Here is a 20,335-nt window from a genome sequence, read left to right on the forward strand (position 1 = left end):
GGAAAATTACTTCACCTTGCAGTCAGTTCGAATGTGAGCAAGAAAAACAGCACTGCCTCAGAAATATATATTAAAAAATTCAGTTATGGACACGGGAACACACAAATATAGTTAATGTTTTTAAAATTTTTACTGGGCACAAAATAACAGATTTCCCAAGCATCTGACCATATATTTATAATGTCGATGTAACCGTTAACCTAAGAACAGCTAAGCTGCACAGGTTGATCTCAGCCTACACATTTAAAAGCCTTACAGAGATAGTGCAGTCCCTGTGATTCATGCACTGGTAACCTCATGACTGCACAACTGTAATGCACTCTGTGTGGGGCTTGTCTTGGGACTGGTCCACAAGCGGCAGCTGGCTCAGAATGTTGTGGCCAGGTTACTGAGTGGGGCACCTGGATGTGCGCATATTACACCTATGCGGAGGGAACGACACTTGCTGCTGATCAGCTATCAAGCCATGTTCAAGGTTTTGTTCTTTACCGATAAAGCCCTGAACAACTCAGGACTCTGTTACCTGAAAGACTGCCTGCTCCTGCACAGAACTGTAAGATCATGTAGATCATCTGCAGAAATTCTACTCATGGCACTGCATCCTACTGAATATCATAGGGCAGTGACCCACAAATGGGGTTTTTCTGCTGTTGCCGCTATACTGTGGAAGGCCTTTCCCTCTGCCACATATGAAGAAGCAGCCATCAGTTGCTTGAGACATCTTGTAAAAATGTATCTTTTTGTAAAGCTGACCCATAAGACCTGACTATTTTATGTGACCGAATCCCCTGAATTTATTTACTTTTAGTTTATTTACTTTTACTCATTTTTATACAGCTGTTCCATTGGTTTTGGACTGTATTTTTGTTTTATATTGTATACTGTTTAGATATTTTTAAGATACTAAGTGGTCTTTCAGTGCTTTAAAATAAACAAATTAAGCATTGGAGGGTGGGCGTGTCCCAAAGGCACCCAAAATTGTGAAGCATGTTGCAGTCAAAAACCCTCCAAAGGCTGTTGGGCCCCCAACTTTCATGAGCCCTAGCGTGAGGGATATTGGGAGTTGGAGTCCAGCAATATCTGGAGGCACCAGGAAGTCTATTCCTGTGCTATAGCAATCAACAAGTAAGCAAACTCCAACAACGTACTGAAAGATCTAATAAAGACTCTCCTCCCTGCAAGAGAGGGGAGTGGTTGTGGGCGGGAGCCCGGACTCCGCCCGGGCAGGGGCCGTAGCCCCTGCCCCTCCTTACCTGGCCAGCCGGCGCCCACGCCCACCGGGGGCCGCCAACCAGGTGCCTCCGAGGGGGCGTGTTTAGCGGCTTAATGCTGCGGCGCCGGCTTCTCCTCCCCCTCAGTCCTCGTCGACCCGCAGCGAGTCACCCACCCTCCACTCCCATGTAGCTCAGGGTCTAGGTTTTTGGCCTTGCTATGGACCTTAGGTTGGTCGCCCCGGTTGTCTGGGGGGCCTGGTAGGAATTTTTCCATTTGGCATTAGGCTTTTTGGTTTTTTCGCCTACCTCGTAGCAATCGTCACAACTTTTGTGGTATTGGTGGGTAGGTTAGGCATTGGATTCATGTGTTTGCTGTGTCAAGGGCTAGGTGTGGCCATCGCCTATGCTATCTACCGTGGGTTATTCCGTTAAAGGAATCCGGCGGTCGTGTTTCCGTCCGATGCCTGCTTGGCGGGAGGCCATGGCACGACCCTCGGTGACATCAGGGGGTGAGCCTATAGTTGGATGAGCATCGACAGGCTCCACCTACTGTTGAATAAACCCACCACCTATAGTCATCCAATGCCTAAGCCAATGCCTTTTTTCACTGCTGTAATCAATAAAGTTGTGGCCTTTTCTTGCCCATTAACCTTATACCACGTGTCCATGTGTATTTATTTCACTTAGCGGGGTCGGGGCCCTCGATCCACAACGTCTGAGCATTGTGCACAAATGAGCTGCAAGTGTGAGACAAAATAAGAAATTACATGATATTCTGTCACAAAAAGCAAGTGGCAGAGAGAGAACAGAAGCACTTCCTCTAAGGGGGAAGGGAGGATGGTGAAGTTCCAGGTATCTCCCAAAGGTTTGCTTTGTATTGTGGTTTATTGCTAAACTTGGAGTTTTAAGAGTTTTAAATGCATAAACGGCAAAATAAATACCTAATAAAATCTAGAGGACTGAAGCCCTGGTGCATAAAGAAAGATTCTAGGCCACTGTGGTCTACAGAAAAGCTGGAAATGAATGAATGGCACTGTGAATATGCAACATGCTCTGCTTCAAAAGTCACATACAAACACAACCTTCTTAAGATACTGCTACCACAGCAGAACAACTGAAACAGGAAGGAATCGTGGGCAGGACAAGGGCGGTAAGAGCTTTTCCTCTGTGAGGTCACTAACCTACTTAGCTCCAGAAAGGCTCCTGTATCCTGACAAGCTTTATGAGAGTTATGTAGAAGGGGAAAGTGCTTAATGTGGAGCTGGTCCACAATGTACATTGCACCTGCTATACCTTGAGCTGCTGAGCAAGGCCCAGTAGCCCAGCTTGGGTGACCAGTTGGCATCCTCACACATGTCCTTCTCTTTCAGTATCTACTCCATCTTGGATACTAATCAATAAAGGCTTTGTCTGTGGTCCATATGTTACTTCTTTGTTGCTAGGGATTGATAGATAGGGTTCCCTTTTCCTCACCTGAATACATTCTAGCTTCAGCTGGCCTCAGGATGCGACTCAGAGGCTGGCAGGGAGTCTGATGGGCTCAGGGCAAGTGGCCTCTCCTACCTGTGCCCCATCACCCTGTACCATGAGGGGCAGGGGGCACTAGTAGGTTGGGTCCCACTGTAGCTGCCTTACATTTCAAAGAGAAAAGATGTTCTTGAACCATAACTGATGCACCTTCATAACTAACGCAGCGCAGATGTATTTTACACATGTATTTTACACTTTGGCATCTGTACATGGTTGCAAGCATTTATAGGGAGACATGGTCTCCTTTAGCCCCAAGTGACTATATATCAGTGCATCAGTGACTGTATGCACAAATATTGAGTTAACAATCTACACTCTCTGCTAGGAGCTCCAAAGCCATTAGGGAAAGTGTAAATAGAGTAGCAGACAGTGATTTAGAATAAACATATTGAACGGACACTTCCGTGCTGTTCTCTAAAAGATATCCTCTGTCTGCAGAGTCCACCAACCCATTTGAAAATGATCTACTCTCACCGGTCATTTCCTGGCAAGCAACTTGTAAACTGTCCACACCATCACTTTCTGGCATTCACTGGCCAGATCCAGCCTGCAAGAACATCCGTCAGAGGATAAGCTTACAGAGTGGACATGTCCCTAATGCTAGATGTTTGCTATTGGCTCTGCTCCTGGGACTCACTCCAAATCCACACACAGGACAACTTTAAATTATCTACAACAGGATAGTGTAGACAGAAGAACAAGGCTCCAGTTACCCCAAAGAGCAGTTTCCAAAGCAAAACAATTTTTTAATGTAGCATTAGGATCCCAGCTCATGTTTGATTCATGTTTGGCTTTTATTTATTTTAACTGTAGCAAACAAAACTAAGAGTAACTGCAAAACAAGATGCTCCGCAAAGAAACCCTCTGTCTTGATTCAGAGTGCCCTGTCATCACATGCTTGCTCTCAGTCACTCAACACCTGTTTCCAATTTACATGCTCCTATACCAATAGCTCACTATATTAGTTTACACTTGTTTGATTGCCTTCTCGCTTTTAGGCTGTGCATATTATACTAACAGGTTATTCTTAGTAACAGATTAAAGTGCATGTTGACCCTGGAGGCTTTGCTTTCACTTTCTATCTAATTCAATTCCTTTCTCTTGTGACCCTCCTCTGAATTCACCTTCCAGAGAGTTATTGTGCCGTTTATGTGGAAACAATGGGTTCCTCAACAACCACCACCACCACCACCACCACCACAACAACAACAAACATAGGGCCCTGGAAGGATCAAGCGACTATTTTAAAATACATATAGTTAATAAAATATTGATAGCTACAGAATTGGACACTTTAATAAAATACTGAAACTTACAAAATTCCGATTGGAACATCACTTTCTGACTCTTTTATCTCTGCAAAATTGGGTATAGCAGAGAGTAGGGTGGTATTTAAACTGCTCAACATCCTATTGCAATCTGAAAAACATAGGGTACAACCAGACTGTCACAATTTTGTGAAAGGGATTCAAGTCCATATCAGAACTTTAGGTTTGCACAATTAAAATAGATTAAACAGTCCCATACCTTGAACAACAAATCTATTTAAAAAAAACAATCTGGTTTTTAGAGTTTTGGAAAGTGATGGGGAAATGCACTGTGTGGGATAAATGAAACACCAACCAGAAGACGTATAAACACCACACAAGCAAATCTGAATTAATGTAGAACGAAGACTCATTGCCATATAATTGTCCCCCACACAAATCAAAACAAAAGACCATATATAATCTAAATGTGCAGAAAATTTGTGTAAGCAAATCAGGATGCTCAACATACAGGATATATATAACCTGTTCACTTTAAAATGGGAACAATCAGCACTTTTATTGCAGAAATTCCTACAGCCATGAGAGTAGCACCCAATAACTAGACTCACATTTCTCTCTCAACAATTTCCAATATGAGAATTACTCAATTTGGTTCTTGCTGCCCAGATTCAATTGTTACTAAGCACTTCTCGGTTACAATGACCCAGCATTCAGTGGCAATAATAGGGTCCCCATGAGCTGAAATACGTACATGCAAGCACACAAAGGGGGAAAGATGGTTTTAAAAAAGTATCCTTATAAACCACCCTTTGGCGGCACAGACATTTCATAACTAATTGCTTTGTACTGATCACAGATATCAGCCATATCTTCCAAAAGGCTAGTTAAGTCTATATATGGTCAGAAGATTGCAGGGCCAGAATATTTGTTTTGTTCTGCTAGAATCAGATAGCTTTGTGCCCATCTCTTACTCCAGTGGGTTGGAGCTAGATCACTCGTCGGAAGGTTGATCTGCTGGAGAATTAAAAACCTACAAGTCCTCATCGCTGCTTGTGTCAATGATTAAAGCCAAGATAGATGTATGAGGAAGAGCTGCAACAAGGAAGCAACTTCACCCCATCTTTCTAAAATGAGGTGCATAGTAAGGACGACTCATGCAATTCCACCTCAGACAGAGATTTGATTCATTATTCTATCTATCTATCTATCTATCTATCTATCTATCTATCTATCTATCTTGAGGCTTTAACTCTACACATAGTTCTTTTTTTCCTTCTTGAGGTGTAAAATGAAAATTTCTTTTTAAAAAGGGTTCATTTATGTGTCTGTCTTCTGTGAGGATAAAATTGGCTACATTTTACTGCCTCATTGCACCCAAGAAAGGAAGAAAAGTTAACAGTTAACACATTGTCCAACAGAATGAAACAGTTACACTAAAACAGTAAAATAAGAGCCAGATCGGTGTCTTAGCGTTGTTAATGTATGAGGTCCCCTGATTGTCAAATGACAGGCTGATTATGAAAGCTTCAGCAGCAATATCCTAAAACTGTGCAAAGACAGAGACTGAAAGGTGTCACTTGGGAGGGCATGCCATAGATGCTGTTCCCAAATATCTTATTTCCTGAACAGAGAGAACTGATCCCAATATCATTATGCTTCACAGAAGGAAGTGTGCTGGGTCCTAGACATTTAGGGCTTTATAGTTCTGCAGTCGTTTAAATCCTACCTGCACACACTCTTTCAAAAGACCAGAAGAACATCAAATCAGAGCACTGTACTGTTAAGGGACTCTTCACAGCACATCTGCCACCTAGATGGTTGACTTGTGTCGGTAGTAAAACTGTAAGGCAATGCCACTGGAAGCTGAGCAACAGGGAACCATTGGGCGTATTTGTGATGTGGAAAGGGCAAAAGGAAATGGATGACATAATGACTGGAGTATTTGTGATAGGTAGATCACATACGCATATCTTTGATAGGTGATAAGCAATAGGCATTCTAGCATCTTCCCAAGCTCCTAAGCATATTATTCCCAGGGCCATGTGTACTCAGCACATCTGCCAGTTTACTAAGCTAACAGGAAAATTGGTACAAGGTTCAGAACCTGGCATTTCAAGATTCAAACTTTCACCTTTATTTTAAAAAGCAAGTTCCCAGCCCTCAAGGTTGCAGAATAAGCTTGAGAATATGGAAGCCATAGGTGTGAATTTTTAAAAGCCAGATGAGATCTGGGCAGGCATCTACTAGTCAGGAGATGCACCTTGATGCACTGTTTAACCTCTTAAAAAAAGGTAAAAGGACCCCTGGCCATTAAGTCCAGTCGCAGATGACTCTGGGGTTGCGGCGCTCATCTCACTTTACTGGCTGAGGGAGCCGGCATTTGTCCTCAGACAGCTTCCAAGTCATGTGGCCAATACGACTAAGCTACTTCTGGCAAACCAGAGCAGCGCACGGAAACGCCATTTATCTTCCTGCCAGAGTGGTACCTATTTATCTACTTGTACTTTGACGTGCATTCGAACTGCTAGGTTGGTAGGAGCAGGGACCGAGCAACGGGAGCTCATTATTCCAAACCAAAGCTCCAAGTTTCTGTCCCAATACCACTGCAGCTCCAATTCTCAAACCTTCTTTTCACCTTCTCATTGAGTCCCTGTCAATGTTTTCTGAAAACTGATTTTGGAAGCAAAAGAGATCATGCAATACTAAAATGAAACAAAACTCAAAGCAAGCCTAGAAGAAAATAGTTCACTAGCATAATTCATTCTATTTGTAGAGTTTGAGTTTTCTTGACACAGAATATGGAAAACTTTGATACACAGTATGCCCTTTACTACTCCTGCCCCTCTGCTTCCTTCATATGTCAGATTTTAGTCTAAGGACTCTTCTACTGATGAAGCATGATATTCAGCAATATTGGGAAACTTTCACAAATGTTAGGAAGAAAACAAATGCTAATTCCTCTCTTGGCAGAAAATAACCATAGAAAGCTGTAAATACCCATATCCTCACCCAAAAGCCAGGCTCCATGTTCTAATCTATACAACATAAATCCATTGGGCCCAACTGTACTAATCAGAAGTCATAGCAAAATGCACTAGAGATCCCCCCCCAATCTCTTTGGAATTGACTATTCTGCATGACTGAGAAGGGTGAGCCCAGAAACCGAACTGCTCTGTAGTCTCATTCTAGTTTAACTTGAGCAAAAGCTTTAACAATGCAAAATAACTTTTATTGAGTTGGACAAGAGACATGCAAGTTAAATGTTATTTTCTAACTTTTTGTACAAAATGCCTTAAATAATAGAATTGCGTGCTTTCTTCCCCCCAAAATATCCTTTTATTGATTTCCATCAGTATTGCATGAAATCACCATATTAGCTTTCCCCCATTAATGGGATCAGACACACAAGTCTTGTTATATTAGTGATTTTCACAGTGTAACTTAGTAAGCTATTTTTAATGCTCTGCCGGAGGCTTGCCAGGCTTGATCATATTTTGACATTCGATAGTAGAGGCACACTTGTTTTGGCCCAGTTTGCTTGATTTGCGATTATTAGGAGCGCAAAGGAATGTGACCCATCTATAAGAGCGAGACTAAGGGAGAAGAGCACTCTGATCAGGAAAAAGCCAAAGGCGCATTTCAAAGTCTGCTGGGACAAAATGGAATAGCAAGGCAAAAGAGAACAGAGTTGCTAAATGTGCTTAGATGCAATGGGCTAAACGCCTTGCAGCTACTAAAAAGAGATGAAGTTTTAATCTCCTGGCTTCTTTGCCTGGGTTGCCTTGCCATACTTAGCACAATAAAGGTAAAGGACCCCTGACAGTTAAGTCCAGTTGAGAACGACTCTGGGGTTGTGGCACTCATCTCGCTTTACTGGCCGAGGGAACCGACGTTTGTCCGCAGACAGTTTTGACTTGCTTTCAAACTGCTAGGTTGGCAGGAGCTTCTTCTTAATAGTGGTCTTACGGTGCTTCAGAGAAAGTGTGCACAAAGCTGGGCAGGTATGGAGGGATCCGTTTCCCATTTGTTTGCACCTGCCTTAAAATTGCATACTGGTACCTGGTGGGATCAGGCCACTTTTAGATTCATTACCAAATAAGGAAAACTGAATGTAGCCTTGGTGGTCAAAAGAGTATAGGAGCCAGCATGGGAAAGAAGCTTGTGGCAACAATAAGTTCCATAATGCAAAAGGAAGGAAGTGAGGAAGAGCAAGAGAGACATAAAAACATAGGAAGCTCCTTAACAGCTGGTCAAACGATTTTTCCATCCACTTACTGCTGTTTACTTTGACTGGTATTTGCTCCCCGGTGTCACAGGGACTCTGCCATCACCTACTACTGCTTTTAACTGGAGATACCATGGACTAAACCTGGAACCTTTTGCACACAACCTTGTGCTGCTATGACTTCATTTTGAAACAAGGTTTAATGACCCAATGTGGATAAGAGTCCAACAATGCCACTGTATTCTGCTCTGGTCAGACCTCACCTGGAGTACTGTGTCCAGTTCTGGGCACCACAATTCAAGAAGGACACTGACAAACTGGAACGTGTCCAGAGGAGGGCAACCAAAATGGTCAAAGGCCTGGAAACGATGCCTTATGAGGAACGGCTAAGGGAGCTGGGCATGTTTAGCCTGGAGAAGAGGAGGTTAAGGGGTGATATGATAGCCATGTTCAAATATATAAAAGGATGTCACATAGAGGAGGGAGAAAGGTTGTTTTCTGCTGCTCCAGAGAAGCGGACACGGAGCAATGGATCCAAACTACAAGAAAGAAGATTCCACCTAAACATTAGGAAGAACTTCCTGACAGTAAGAGCTGTTCGACAGTGGAATTTGCTGCCAAGGAGTGTGGTGGAGTCTCCTACTTTGGAGGTCTTTAAGCAGAGGCTTGACAACCATATGTCAGGAGTGCTCTGATGGTGTTTCCTGCTTGGCAGGGGGTTGGACTCGATGGCCCTTGTGGTCTATTCCAACTCTATGATTCTATGATTTCTCCAATGAAAATAGGGACGTCCCTTTCCATAAAAGTTTACTATAAAATTTCACTATATACACCCCACACATCTTACTGGGTTGCCCCAGCCACACTGGGCAGCTTCCAACATATATAAAAATAATAATTAAACCTGTAAGGCACTTTCGTCCACAGCATAAGGAAAGCCATACACTTAGTCCGTTTAGTAGCTCAGACCAAAGGACCAGGGTTTGACCAACTTAAATCTTTAAAAGGTCCAGGGGTTACCACTTAGTCATTGTGAGGCTGACTTGTTTAATAAATGTTTACTCATGCAAATCTTTCAAATGAGGTTTATCTTTCTGCAATTTCTCACTTTGGACAGAACTCAGCGGGAAAGCATGGATTGACTTTCTGCCTCAGGTCCCCTCAGTCAGAATTGGCTTACCTATGACCCTCCAGATGTTGTTGGACTGCAACTCCCATCATCCCTGAGTACTGGGCATGCTGGATGGGGCTGAATGGGCATCTGAGTTGTTGAACATCTGGAGGCCCACAGGATATCCACTTTTGCCCTAAATGTTCAAGTCAGCTGGAAGCCTAGATCCTGACAAAAACCAATGAAAAATAAATGGGCAGGTGTAATATTTTGCTGAACTTCACCAAGTGACCACCCCACTGGTTTATATATATACCACACATCTCGCCTCTGGTGTGTGCCAGGGATACAAACCCACAAAGCAACTGAAACAAATTCTGCTTTAATCTCTACTACCACTATATGTGAAACCTGCTGTAATTCAGAAAAAGCAGTGCAATAATTTTGTTACGTATACTTGTTTTGCCAATTTTATCTCCATATTATTGAGAATTGTTTTATATTGCTTTAAGCACACTGTTTAGATTTTTAAATAAGCAGTTTTATATATTGCTCTAAATAAAAAAAAACAGTTCTTCTCTTCACGTATGACAAGTTGTCAGTACTGTTGTACTTTTGAGGAAACAATCATAGCTCCACTGTGTCATATAACATATCTATTTGCAGAGCGATCTTATGCATTTTTGCTCAGAAGTCAGACCATTGTATCCAATGGAGCTTACACCTGTGTGTGTGTGTGTGTGTGTGTAGATAAGATTGCAAAAATTAAGATGTGTGGAGAATTAAAAGAAGAGCAGAGCAGAAAACACCAAAGATAGGCATACTCTTCATGGCATATTTTCATGTTATTATATGGTTAGGGCTGTGCTTTCTAGCATATTGTGAACGATAATTTAATCCAGAGTTCGCAGTAGCAAATATAATATAAAATAAAGTGCATTTCCAAAGATTATACCAAAGCTGGAGGGGAGAGGGGAAGGGTTAAGAGAAGGAGATATCCATGACCAGATCTGAATCCATTTTCAGAATCCATTTTCAATGCCAGAGTTCAGTCCTGACTCCTGACATCTGCGGAGTAATAATTAAACACAGTGTTTCTGAGCATACAAAGTGTGCCTTATTTTCAGCATTGGAGCCACAAGGGCACCCACATGCACACAAGCGGAATGACAGCCCAAGAGTATGATGCTAAGGCACCTCTCATTTTAGAAATTAAGCACTTGTGCTATTTGTATTAAGAGGACGCCATTATTTCTATTCCAAGAGAAGGAGCGACTGACCTAACAGCCACCTCATGTGCTTTTGCAAACTGGTCTTCAGTTGCAAACAGATGAGTGTTGCTCACCAACCCCCAATAGCCTTAGCAGTAAGACTGCAGTTCGCTTGAAAACACCTTCAGGAATTCTGGCAAGAACCCTGCAGTGACAATTATGTTTATGGGATGTGTGCGTCCATCAGGAAGAAATCTGTCATGTTTGCGCTATTATTATGATTCTTCCCGCTTTATTAACATCCTTTTTAGTAACCACAAGCCTTTCAGAAAGCTGCTTTGGCGGTTTGCAAGCACAGCAGTGCAACATGTGCAGGGCTCTTAAGTGGTGGGGAAAGAGGCTACATTAGTCGTATTCATATAAAGAGTCTTGGGGAAGGGGTTAGAATTGCTCTAACTGTGGCAAATCCTCAGTCACCTTGGGCTTCATGGCTGTCACTACGCAGCTAACAATAGCCATTCACAGTCCCTGGCACAGACCTCTGATCCACAAAGGACTTGTTCTCCTCTAGTGTGTTTAGTCATAGCCCAGAAGTCAGCAGCCCAGCCTGGCTTCTGAGACATGGACCCTGCAAGAATAAACTGTTTCTTCTCTCATCCTCCTTCTATTCTCTATCCAAAGAAGGGTTGATTCAGATGACTGACCTGGATTGCTCTAAAGATTTGTCATGTCAGACTGTTGTCCTATAGGAATCACAATGACCTGGGTTCAGATGCAATGCTAAACTATGGTTTAGCATTTCATGCACAACCTTCGGCTTGTGTGCTCCCCTCATCCTCATGGTTCAACCATGATGAACAGAGAGAAGCTTCATTTTCAATTAACCATGGTTTAGTCCTATGTCTGAACACTAAAATGTAGTTTTTGTGTCTTGACTATAGTTTATTGGAATAAGCTAGCTTCATAAACCTTGGACAGCCTTCCAAGGGCCACGGCCCAATGGTGGGAAGGGCCAGAGGCAAAAGTAGGCAGAGCAATGGATGTAAATTTTACATTTGTGTTTGTTTCAATACACACTTAGCCCTTGCTATCCTCCATCGATCCAAGCAAGCAACTGCAAACCCTTCAATAACATTGGATCGGATCCAGATTTATAGTGCAAATTAAACCACTTTATTTTGAGAAGCAAATCTTTTGGGTAGTATTCAACTAAGTTTTACTCAGAGTAGACCCTCTAAAATTAATGAACGTGCCTAGGTTAGCACCATTACTTTATATTGGTCTACTCTGAATAAAATTTAGTTGAATGCCTTGAAGTCAGTGGGGCTTATTCCGTACGGGAAGATTCAGTTGCATGCTAAATGTCTGCTGTATACTATTACGTGCAAGACACTGCGTGATATGACCTAGCATAGGAACATAGGATGCTCCCTCATCAGCCCAATGGTCCATCTAGTTCAGTACTGTCTACATAGACTGGCAGCAGCTCTCCAGGGCTTCAGGCAGGGAATCTTTTCCTAACCTACCTGGAGATGCTAGGGTTTTAACCTGAGACTTTCTGCATGCAAAACAAATGGTCTATGGTCTTTTCCCTAAGCTATGACCCTTCCTCAGGCTTTTCATAGGTCTCTGGTTGATCCTGGTAGATGCTTCAGAGGCAACATCTCTCTTGTGAAGTAACTTAAGCCATCCAATCTCTGACTTAGAATCAAGCTGACCCATGGCAGGACGCAAGATCTTTAACTGACTGTATTGAAAACTAGTCGAGGGATGTATTTTAGGACCATGAAGGGGAATGACTGTAGATTTTATTTTATTTTTTAAGAGACTGTGGCCACTGGAGAATTACAAACCATTTACCTCATGCTTAGTTGATGTTTCTAGGCAATGCTCTCAAGTGGCACTTGTATGCAGATGAAATGCAGTTTGGAGTTCTAGTATGTTATGGAAACATTTTCCTGTGACAAAATATGCAATGAATGACTTGGTTTGAAATCCTGCCAGCCTGTGTGTGCTGCTATCACAACATTAAATGACTTTTACTTAGGGTGAAAGTTCTTGTGATAAATCATGGAAAAACTGACTTGTGCTATCTTTAGTCACCGTGCTGTTTCGCTCTCACAAGTCATTCACAGCTCTAAAAATACAATTTATATCACCACATTCCTGGAATTCTTTCAGTTCTTACATTCTGATTTAAGTGGCATTAAAGTCCCGGCTGCAAAGTTCAAGCCACGGGACAATATCTCATCAGGGGATTAGTTGTCACCTGAGTTCAATACATTGTTTGCAGTATTTATTTGATCTGAGCTCCAAACCTAATGCAGAAAATCTCCCTACACATACACCTACTACCTGGTTATGTGGAACAAAGGCTAAAATGATCTTGGGACAAGATAATCATTTAATAAGCACACTCTGAGCACAATAAAGATTTAAATTGAAACACATGCATGTCACAGAGGCTGCTTGCCTATAGAGAAAGCCTTAGTGGGGTCCAGGTTTACTCTCAAAACCTACCAAGATTCAGTCCTCGTGCACCTTCTCAGAACTGTAATTTGTTGGTGTTTTTGACTCACACATCTTTGTCATTTTCCAATTGATTAACTTATAAGACTTTTCCAAAATAGTTATTGATTTAAAGACACCAGCATGTCTGGCACTCGCTCTCTGGATTTAATTACAACTTTCCCTGATACTTCATAGTTTAAGCAGAACTGAATGCTTTCTAATTTTCCCTGATAGGGACCATGGGGTACGTTGTGTTCTTTATCCCAACTGGCAGATCAACAAAGCTGAGCAATAAAAAGCTCAATTTGTGTAATAAACTGTGGTACAATCTACTACTTAGGCACAAGGTCCTTGAAAACATGCAACCTTTTCTGCACATTACTTTAAACTCAAACCAGATGGACACTTACAATTTCTTGTCTTTCATTCAAGTGGGTCAGGGAATATGTAGTTGGAGGGAGTCTGTTTCACCACATTTGTATCCTCTCTTTTGCCTAAGTAGCTCAAGAGGCACTTTAGAATCACAACAGCCCTGTGAGGCAGGTCAAGCAAAAAGATAGTGGAAAGACACCATCACACACACACACACACACACACACACACACACACACACACTGTACTCCATCCCACCATTAATGGATTGTCATGGAAAAGAGCAGGAACATGGAGCAGAACAACTATGCCACTCTTATAACTTAAGAAAAAAAATCATTTCTATACGATTCTACTTAGAAGTGACTCCTATTGAGTCCTATTGAGAAACATAGGATGCTGCTTTATACTTTTGGACCACCTAGCTCAGCATTGTCTACACTTCCAGGGTTTCAAGCAAGGGTCTCACCTAGCCTGATGTGGGTATGTCAGAGATTGAACCTGGGACCTTCTGCAATGGGTTCAGTCAGGCTTATTTCCAGGTCAGTGTGCCTAGGATTGCAGCCAAAATGACCTATAGCAATCTCCAGATATGAACCTGGATTTTCCACATCCAAAGCCACAAATTCCTAACTTAGCTTCTTTAAAAACTGTCCTGGGAAAACAAAAGGGAAACACAAAGCAGGATGTGTCCTTGAAATATTTAGGTAAATTCAAAAATCTACTAGCTCATGCAATCAAAATGGTGCAAAACTGACTAGTACTTCTTAACCTTTCCATTACAAAGACTATTATATTGCCAGCAGCTTGAATAACCTTAACATATGCCATCCTGGTGAGTGAAGACAGAGTCAGGATTTAAGAGTCACTTCTTTCCTCACAGCTTGCAGTTTTAAAGTCTGTTTATCAGAAAGCTAGGTATCTCACCATATGCCAAAGTAGCACCATACTTTTGCATTTATGTATGCACCTTGCTGCCATATTCAGAGCATGTTATGTCTTTCCCTCTGATTTCTTAGGAAAAGGACTCACCATTCTTGCTCTCAGCAAATGTAGGGACTTGGGTACATGACTGAAGGTTCAAGTTTCTCACTTCACTGCAAACACAGTCCTTGAGGAACACTTCTGAATTTCCACTGGGTGCATTTTTCTGGCCTGAAAGCTCCTGTTTAATCACACCATTCATCACTAGGCCTGAAGGGACTTTGTCAGATATCTCTTCCTCTACTTTGAAAGTCCCACGCTTTCTAAGAACTGGGACTCCAACAAAAAGCTGTAAGGAGAAAAGTTGATATATGACTTGATATGATACTGGAGGCAGGACAGAACACATGAAAATTGCATTGAGGACACAATAATTGCCATACATTCTGTGTCTCAAAAGTGAGGCTAGATAGTCATACAGTTTGACTTCAACTGCTTCAAATGGCAACAGAAGAGTCAAGATTTTTGTCCCCTCTATTTCCTATCTAGTTGTGGTATTATATTGCCATATATCATTTTACCTGTAATGGATTTGTGTGGATCAGCAACCATCCATTTGTTGCCAGAATTCAAAACTGGGTCTGGCGGGAACCCAGGATGCTCTGCGGCAGCCAGGGGAAGGGGTCAATGGCCACAAAAAAATGGTGTGGCTCCCAGGAAGACAGGAGAGCTGCCATGTCGGGTCTCAACCTTCACCCATCCAGGTACCAAGTAAGTGACCATTATACCACAAGGCTCTATGCACTGGAGCTCACATAGCTGTCAATGTTTTTCTCACTTTGAAATTTGATGGAGTAATACAAGTAAAGTAATAAAAATCACTGAGGAAGTGACTGTCATAGTAACTATGGCTGGAAGTGGGAGTGAAGAGCAATTTGATTCTGGGTCTACCTAGTCTAAATCCAACAGTATATCCTTCACTATCCACTGGAGGGGCAACATAGTATTGAACCAGCAGTGGATCAGGGTTTACTGGAATATGATGATAAAGACAAAATGCTGCCAATGCCCACATTTACTGATTATGCAGAAAATATATTTGTGTGACCACACTGTCCTGAATGTGCCAACTCTACCTACTACCTGACAGGATAAAAATTGAGTATACAAGGGTTCAACTGGCTTAAGCATACCACACAGATATTCACATAGTCCATTGTTTCCATAAATGTCTCCATTTTGGTACTTCAGCCTACTTTCATGACCACAGGAGAACCTCATTCATTTGTAGCAAGAGTGCAGGTTGGAAAATATAAGTATCAGTTTAGAATGGTTACAGAAGTTAAAAACAATTTCTTTTCCTTGAGGACGGGAAATGCTTCCTTCCTGATCTGGCCCATTGAATGCAGAAAACTGAGAGCACACCAGCCCTCTTCCAACCTGCCACACTATTACCACACACAGAAGTTATGGACATTCAAATAAAAGATCACAAAAATGTAGGATATAAGTTTTAAAATTATGAAAATGCATTATCATTGGAAACAATGATCCAAAATGCATATGTATTCATCTCTAGCTGCCAACCTCCTCCTCAATTAATGAACAATGAGATGTTCACAAACTTAGATATAAGATTCTCAGTTGCAAAAATAAGGGTGAGTACACAGCATCTTAAAGCAAATAAATAAATAAATAATAATAATAATAATAATAATAATAATAATAATAATAATAATAATGTGTCCTAAGTGGTATAACTTCCCATTAATATAATAATAGCCCATTGTGGCTTTGCTGGGCCAGTTGTCCACACAAATTCCCCTCCTGATTTATTAAGATTTCCCCCCAGCAATTTTGGCATGCAATATGTCCAACAGCATGGCAATCCATCCACAGTTATATCCAAAACATCAAAAATCCTCTTCTTTATGTCATTAAGAAACAACTAGCAATAACTGTTTATTCTTGTGTTTTCAAATATTCATCTTTCTTAGCATTTTGGAACTCTTGATGTGATGCATCTTTCCAGTGGAAAGTTATTGGTGATGACAGGACAATCCGGGAAACTGCATCTGCTCACCCAAAAAAATAAAAAAGTAACTTTGTGCAGCTGAACATTAAATCTTTGATGAATTAGGCCCAGGGCTTTGGTGACGTCTGTGCTGAACCAATATGACAGTTTTATATGGATTATGATTATTTATGTTTGTGAAAAATAGTGAGCGGGAGCCAGCAAGGCAGTGTCGAAGCTCTGGGACCACCAGCATCGGTGCTCCTCATGGAGGCTTTTTATATTAGTAGAACAACATTATTCTGAAATTTGGAGCATGTGTAACCGTTTAATTTTCACTAACTGTAGTAGGGTGCTTCACTGAAAGCCTGGGGGTCATGACATGCTATTAGAGACGCCTGCTTTCACAACACACTCAAGTAGCACTGGCGTGCTGGGCTCACTACCCCTCCTTGCAAACCCCCATGTCAGATTTGGCCTCAAAGCATTCCACACTGTTCCCTCACTTCAGCTTGAACTTAGCATATTTATAAAGCTTAAGCATACTTGTGAGCCTCAGAACACATCTCCCATCATACACTGCTGCCAACATATAAATTGCAAGACTATACACAGAACAGGACGTGTCCTGTCTCTTCTCTGCCTATAAATATTAAGACCCATAAAGTCTCATTACAATGGTAGCTTTACATGGGCTCTTCCAAGCAAGATGAAATCTGTTGAGTAAAAGTTTCAGACAACTCTGCTACAGTGTTTCTGATTCTGCTTAATACCAAGACGTACAAAGGGGCCATAAATATTTGAAACAGTGAAAGAAAAATGTCTTCTCCACAACTGTCCGGATTCAGTTTTAATATAACAAGGACAACCCCATTGTAATACTGGCATCCTAGACACTAGGCACACCAATACCAAAATGAATGAATGAAATAAATATATACATTTAAGTTGACACCAATAGGTTTTATCACACAGCAAATGTTTGAAATGGTCTCTACCTTCCATCTGTCTGCCCACTGTGTTCAACATCTGAGGACCTGCTTCAAGTTCAGGGCTGAGGCTAGCAAGAACATGAAAGCAGACCGTTTCAGTTGTCTCACCCGGGTGGTGGAAACTCTGCCTGAAGAGGTTGTTTTGATCCCCTTTCTCTCTCCCCCCCCCCATATACATTGCTAAGGCTCCCCTGCCCCAACATTCCCCCTTCCAGCTGTGTTGTTTTTGTTTGCATGTGTTCACTCCTGTTTTCATGGCATTCAAAATCTGCCACCTGAGGTCTTTGCCTTAGAGACTGAGAGACTACTCCTTTTGAGATAAAACTGGGACTGCACACGCGAGGCACTGAGGACCATCATGACAATTATGGCTAAAGCAGTAAAGAAAGAGTTTTTGAAACCAGTGGCATTTTAAAATAGCCTTTCGAACAAATATACAATTTGAGCATGGAGATGCAGGTAAGCACACTAACTGCTAGCCTTTAAAACTCCTGCCTCCCACAAGTTTTCCATGTCTGACCTGTTTTGTCTCTCTTATTGCCAATAGCCATCAGTCTTACTATTTCTCATGAAACAAATATATTGTAGATATAGTGTCCATTGAGGATATATTTTACAGAATTAAATATAATACTAGTGAACCAGTAATATTTTCTCTTGACACATCCATGACACTAATCATACACAGTATTCAAAGTGTTTCACATACATTGTCTCAGTAACAATAAATACGCAAGATAACAGCTTCCCTAAGCCATCTAATGAGTTCACAGCTGAGTATGTGTGATTTGGACTAACTGGCTGATTCCTCTGTGCACTTAGCCACTGTGCTACATAAGCTCTGTCTAACCCTTTCCCCCCCTTTCTGTTGGCTCTTTTTTCCCTGGCAGGTCCCCTCTCTTGCAGCATAAGATTCTACAGAATTACCCAGGCCCACTACAGTCTTTTCTGCTTGAAGGACTAAGCCTCCGCTTCAGCTTCAAAGGATTTAATTTCCTCATCTTCTTGGCTGAGCCTCTCTGGGATTTGGAGGTGGGCTGTTGTGAAATCACCACCTATATGTGAGCATGGCTATAAGACGTCTCTGATGCTGCTCACCCAGTCATGCCTTTGGTTCTCTACGCAGCTCACTTTTTGCTTGATTTGTTACGGGGCCAAGTTCAAGGAGTTACTACTAGTAATTAAAGCCCTTAACAGCTTGGGACTAGTTTACTTGAAGGATTGCCTCACCTCATATATGCCGACTCAGCCACTTACGGTATATCTGCAGAACTTGTAGAACTGGCACTGTTACAGATGCCATATTATACCCATTTTGCACTTGTAAGAAATCAATATTTGAGTGACAGCACCTACACTTTGACATCAGGCAGGTACCTTCACAGTACTCTTTTTGGTGCCTGCTAAAAACATGTTTGCTTAGACAAGTCTACACATATTTAGAATGCTGGTGTGTTTTTAGTTTATTGCTGGTTTTAATTTTTTAAATGTTTTATTTGTTTTTACTAATAATATTACTGTTTTGTAAACCACTTTGAGGTTTTCTACAATCAAGCAGTAAATAAATTTTATGAAGTAAAATAAGAAATAAATAAGCTTTGAGTTTGGGGGTTGGGTTTTTTATTTTTGCTCATCTAGGCATGTGGATGGAGAAAGGTAAGAACTAACTAGTCTCTGGGATGGATCAGATTGAAGCAGATTTTATTAATGTTGATTCCTGGAATTCCTGCTTTCACTTCCGTGCACTGAAAATTTCTGTGTTTGTCAACTCCTACATTGGAAACTTGCTGAGCAATCTGGAAATGGGTAGGCAGTAAGTCTGATGAATATATTTAAAATCCATTCTTACTCACAATCCCAAGACATACATTACAGGCTCACTTGTTCTTTGGAAAGTATGGACCAGGCAGGGTGTTCTGTTAAATAGGTTTGATGGTTGAGCAATGCAGTACATTTCCCTTTGCAAATTTAAACTCTAAATATCCATTTCCTCCAGAAACTCAGTGACAGTATTTCCATAGGTACATTTTATTGAATTGTCCAGATGCTTGTAAAACAACCTGAAATATTTCATATTTTAGGGGGGGGGAGGAAGGGAAACACACTAGAGCCCTAGAATGTTTCAAAAGCTGTTGGACCTGTAGTTCCCTGCATGCATCACCAATCTGGATCTTTTGTGAGACACCTGAAACACAGAGTACAAGCTTCCCAATTAAGGGACCTCCTTTCAATGTGGCCTTTACATCATTCTCATTAACTTTTCATTTAAAAAGGTATTTCTAAGGTAGTGATTAAAAAAAACACAGGGAAAGAGAAGCAAAAGAAAGTGACAAACTTTTCGTCCATCAGCTCCTTTTGCTGTTGCCTGCAATGGCTTCCTTCCAAAGAAAGTTGTGTCAAGTGCAGAGAATGTGATAGAATAAGAGGCTCTCCCCACCACCACCACCTTGGCTCCTTTCCTGATGACCTATCCACCCTTCCATCTTCAGAGGATGAAGCCAAAGATTTAGAAGAAGTATCAGACTGGCAAAGGGATTTCTCCCACAGAACCTGTCCCAGGCATCCCCATGGCCTTGGAAGAGAAGCCCATGTTACTATGACTCTGACCTGAGGAGACTGCACCCATGTTCTCAGACTCCAATCCCAAAGCCGCAGCAGAACCACAGTCTCCATGCACTGGAGTTGATGGTTACCGAAGCAGGTTCTAACCCAGGCTTCCTCAACCTTGGCCCTCCAGATGTTTTTGGCCTACGACTCCCATGATCCCTAGCTAGCAGGACCAGTGGTCAGGGATGATGGGAACTGTAGTCTCAAAACATCTGGAGGGCCAAGGTTGAGAAGCCTGTTCTAACCCTTAATGGAACAGGCTTCTGCCTCTGCGGGTGGAGCTAGCCATACATATGAAGCTGTGGCTCTATTTAAGACTCCATCTGAATCGGCTTGTGGTTGAAATAATATTT

General features: G+C 41.7%; 1 protein-coding gene across 5 annotated transcripts in view; it reads right to left on the bottom strand.

Annotated features, from left to right (window-relative positions):
- Positions 1-20,335, bottom strand: part of MYOCD (myocardin) — a 224,187-nt gene that overhangs the window by 82,170 nt on the left and 121,682 nt on the right. For 3 of the 5 annotated variants that reach the window (XM_082213806.1, XM_082213807.1, XM_082213808.1), the window contains one exon: positions 14,478-14,718. In XM_082213806.1, the coding sequence (XP_082069932.1) occupies positions 14,478-14,718 (241 nt within the window). Of the gene's footprint in view, positions 1-4,060; positions 4,095-14,477; positions 14,719-20,335 lie in introns of those variants that run through there. The other 2 variants (XM_082213810.1, XM_082213811.1) reach the window with 2 other exon arrangements.

Source organism: Podarcis vaucheri, assembly GCF_965113315.1.
Source record: "Podarcis vaucheri genome assembly, chromosome: 2".
In the NCBI taxonomy this organism is placed as follows: Eukaryota; Metazoa; Chordata; class Lepidosauria; order Squamata; family Lacertidae; genus Podarcis; species Podarcis vaucheri.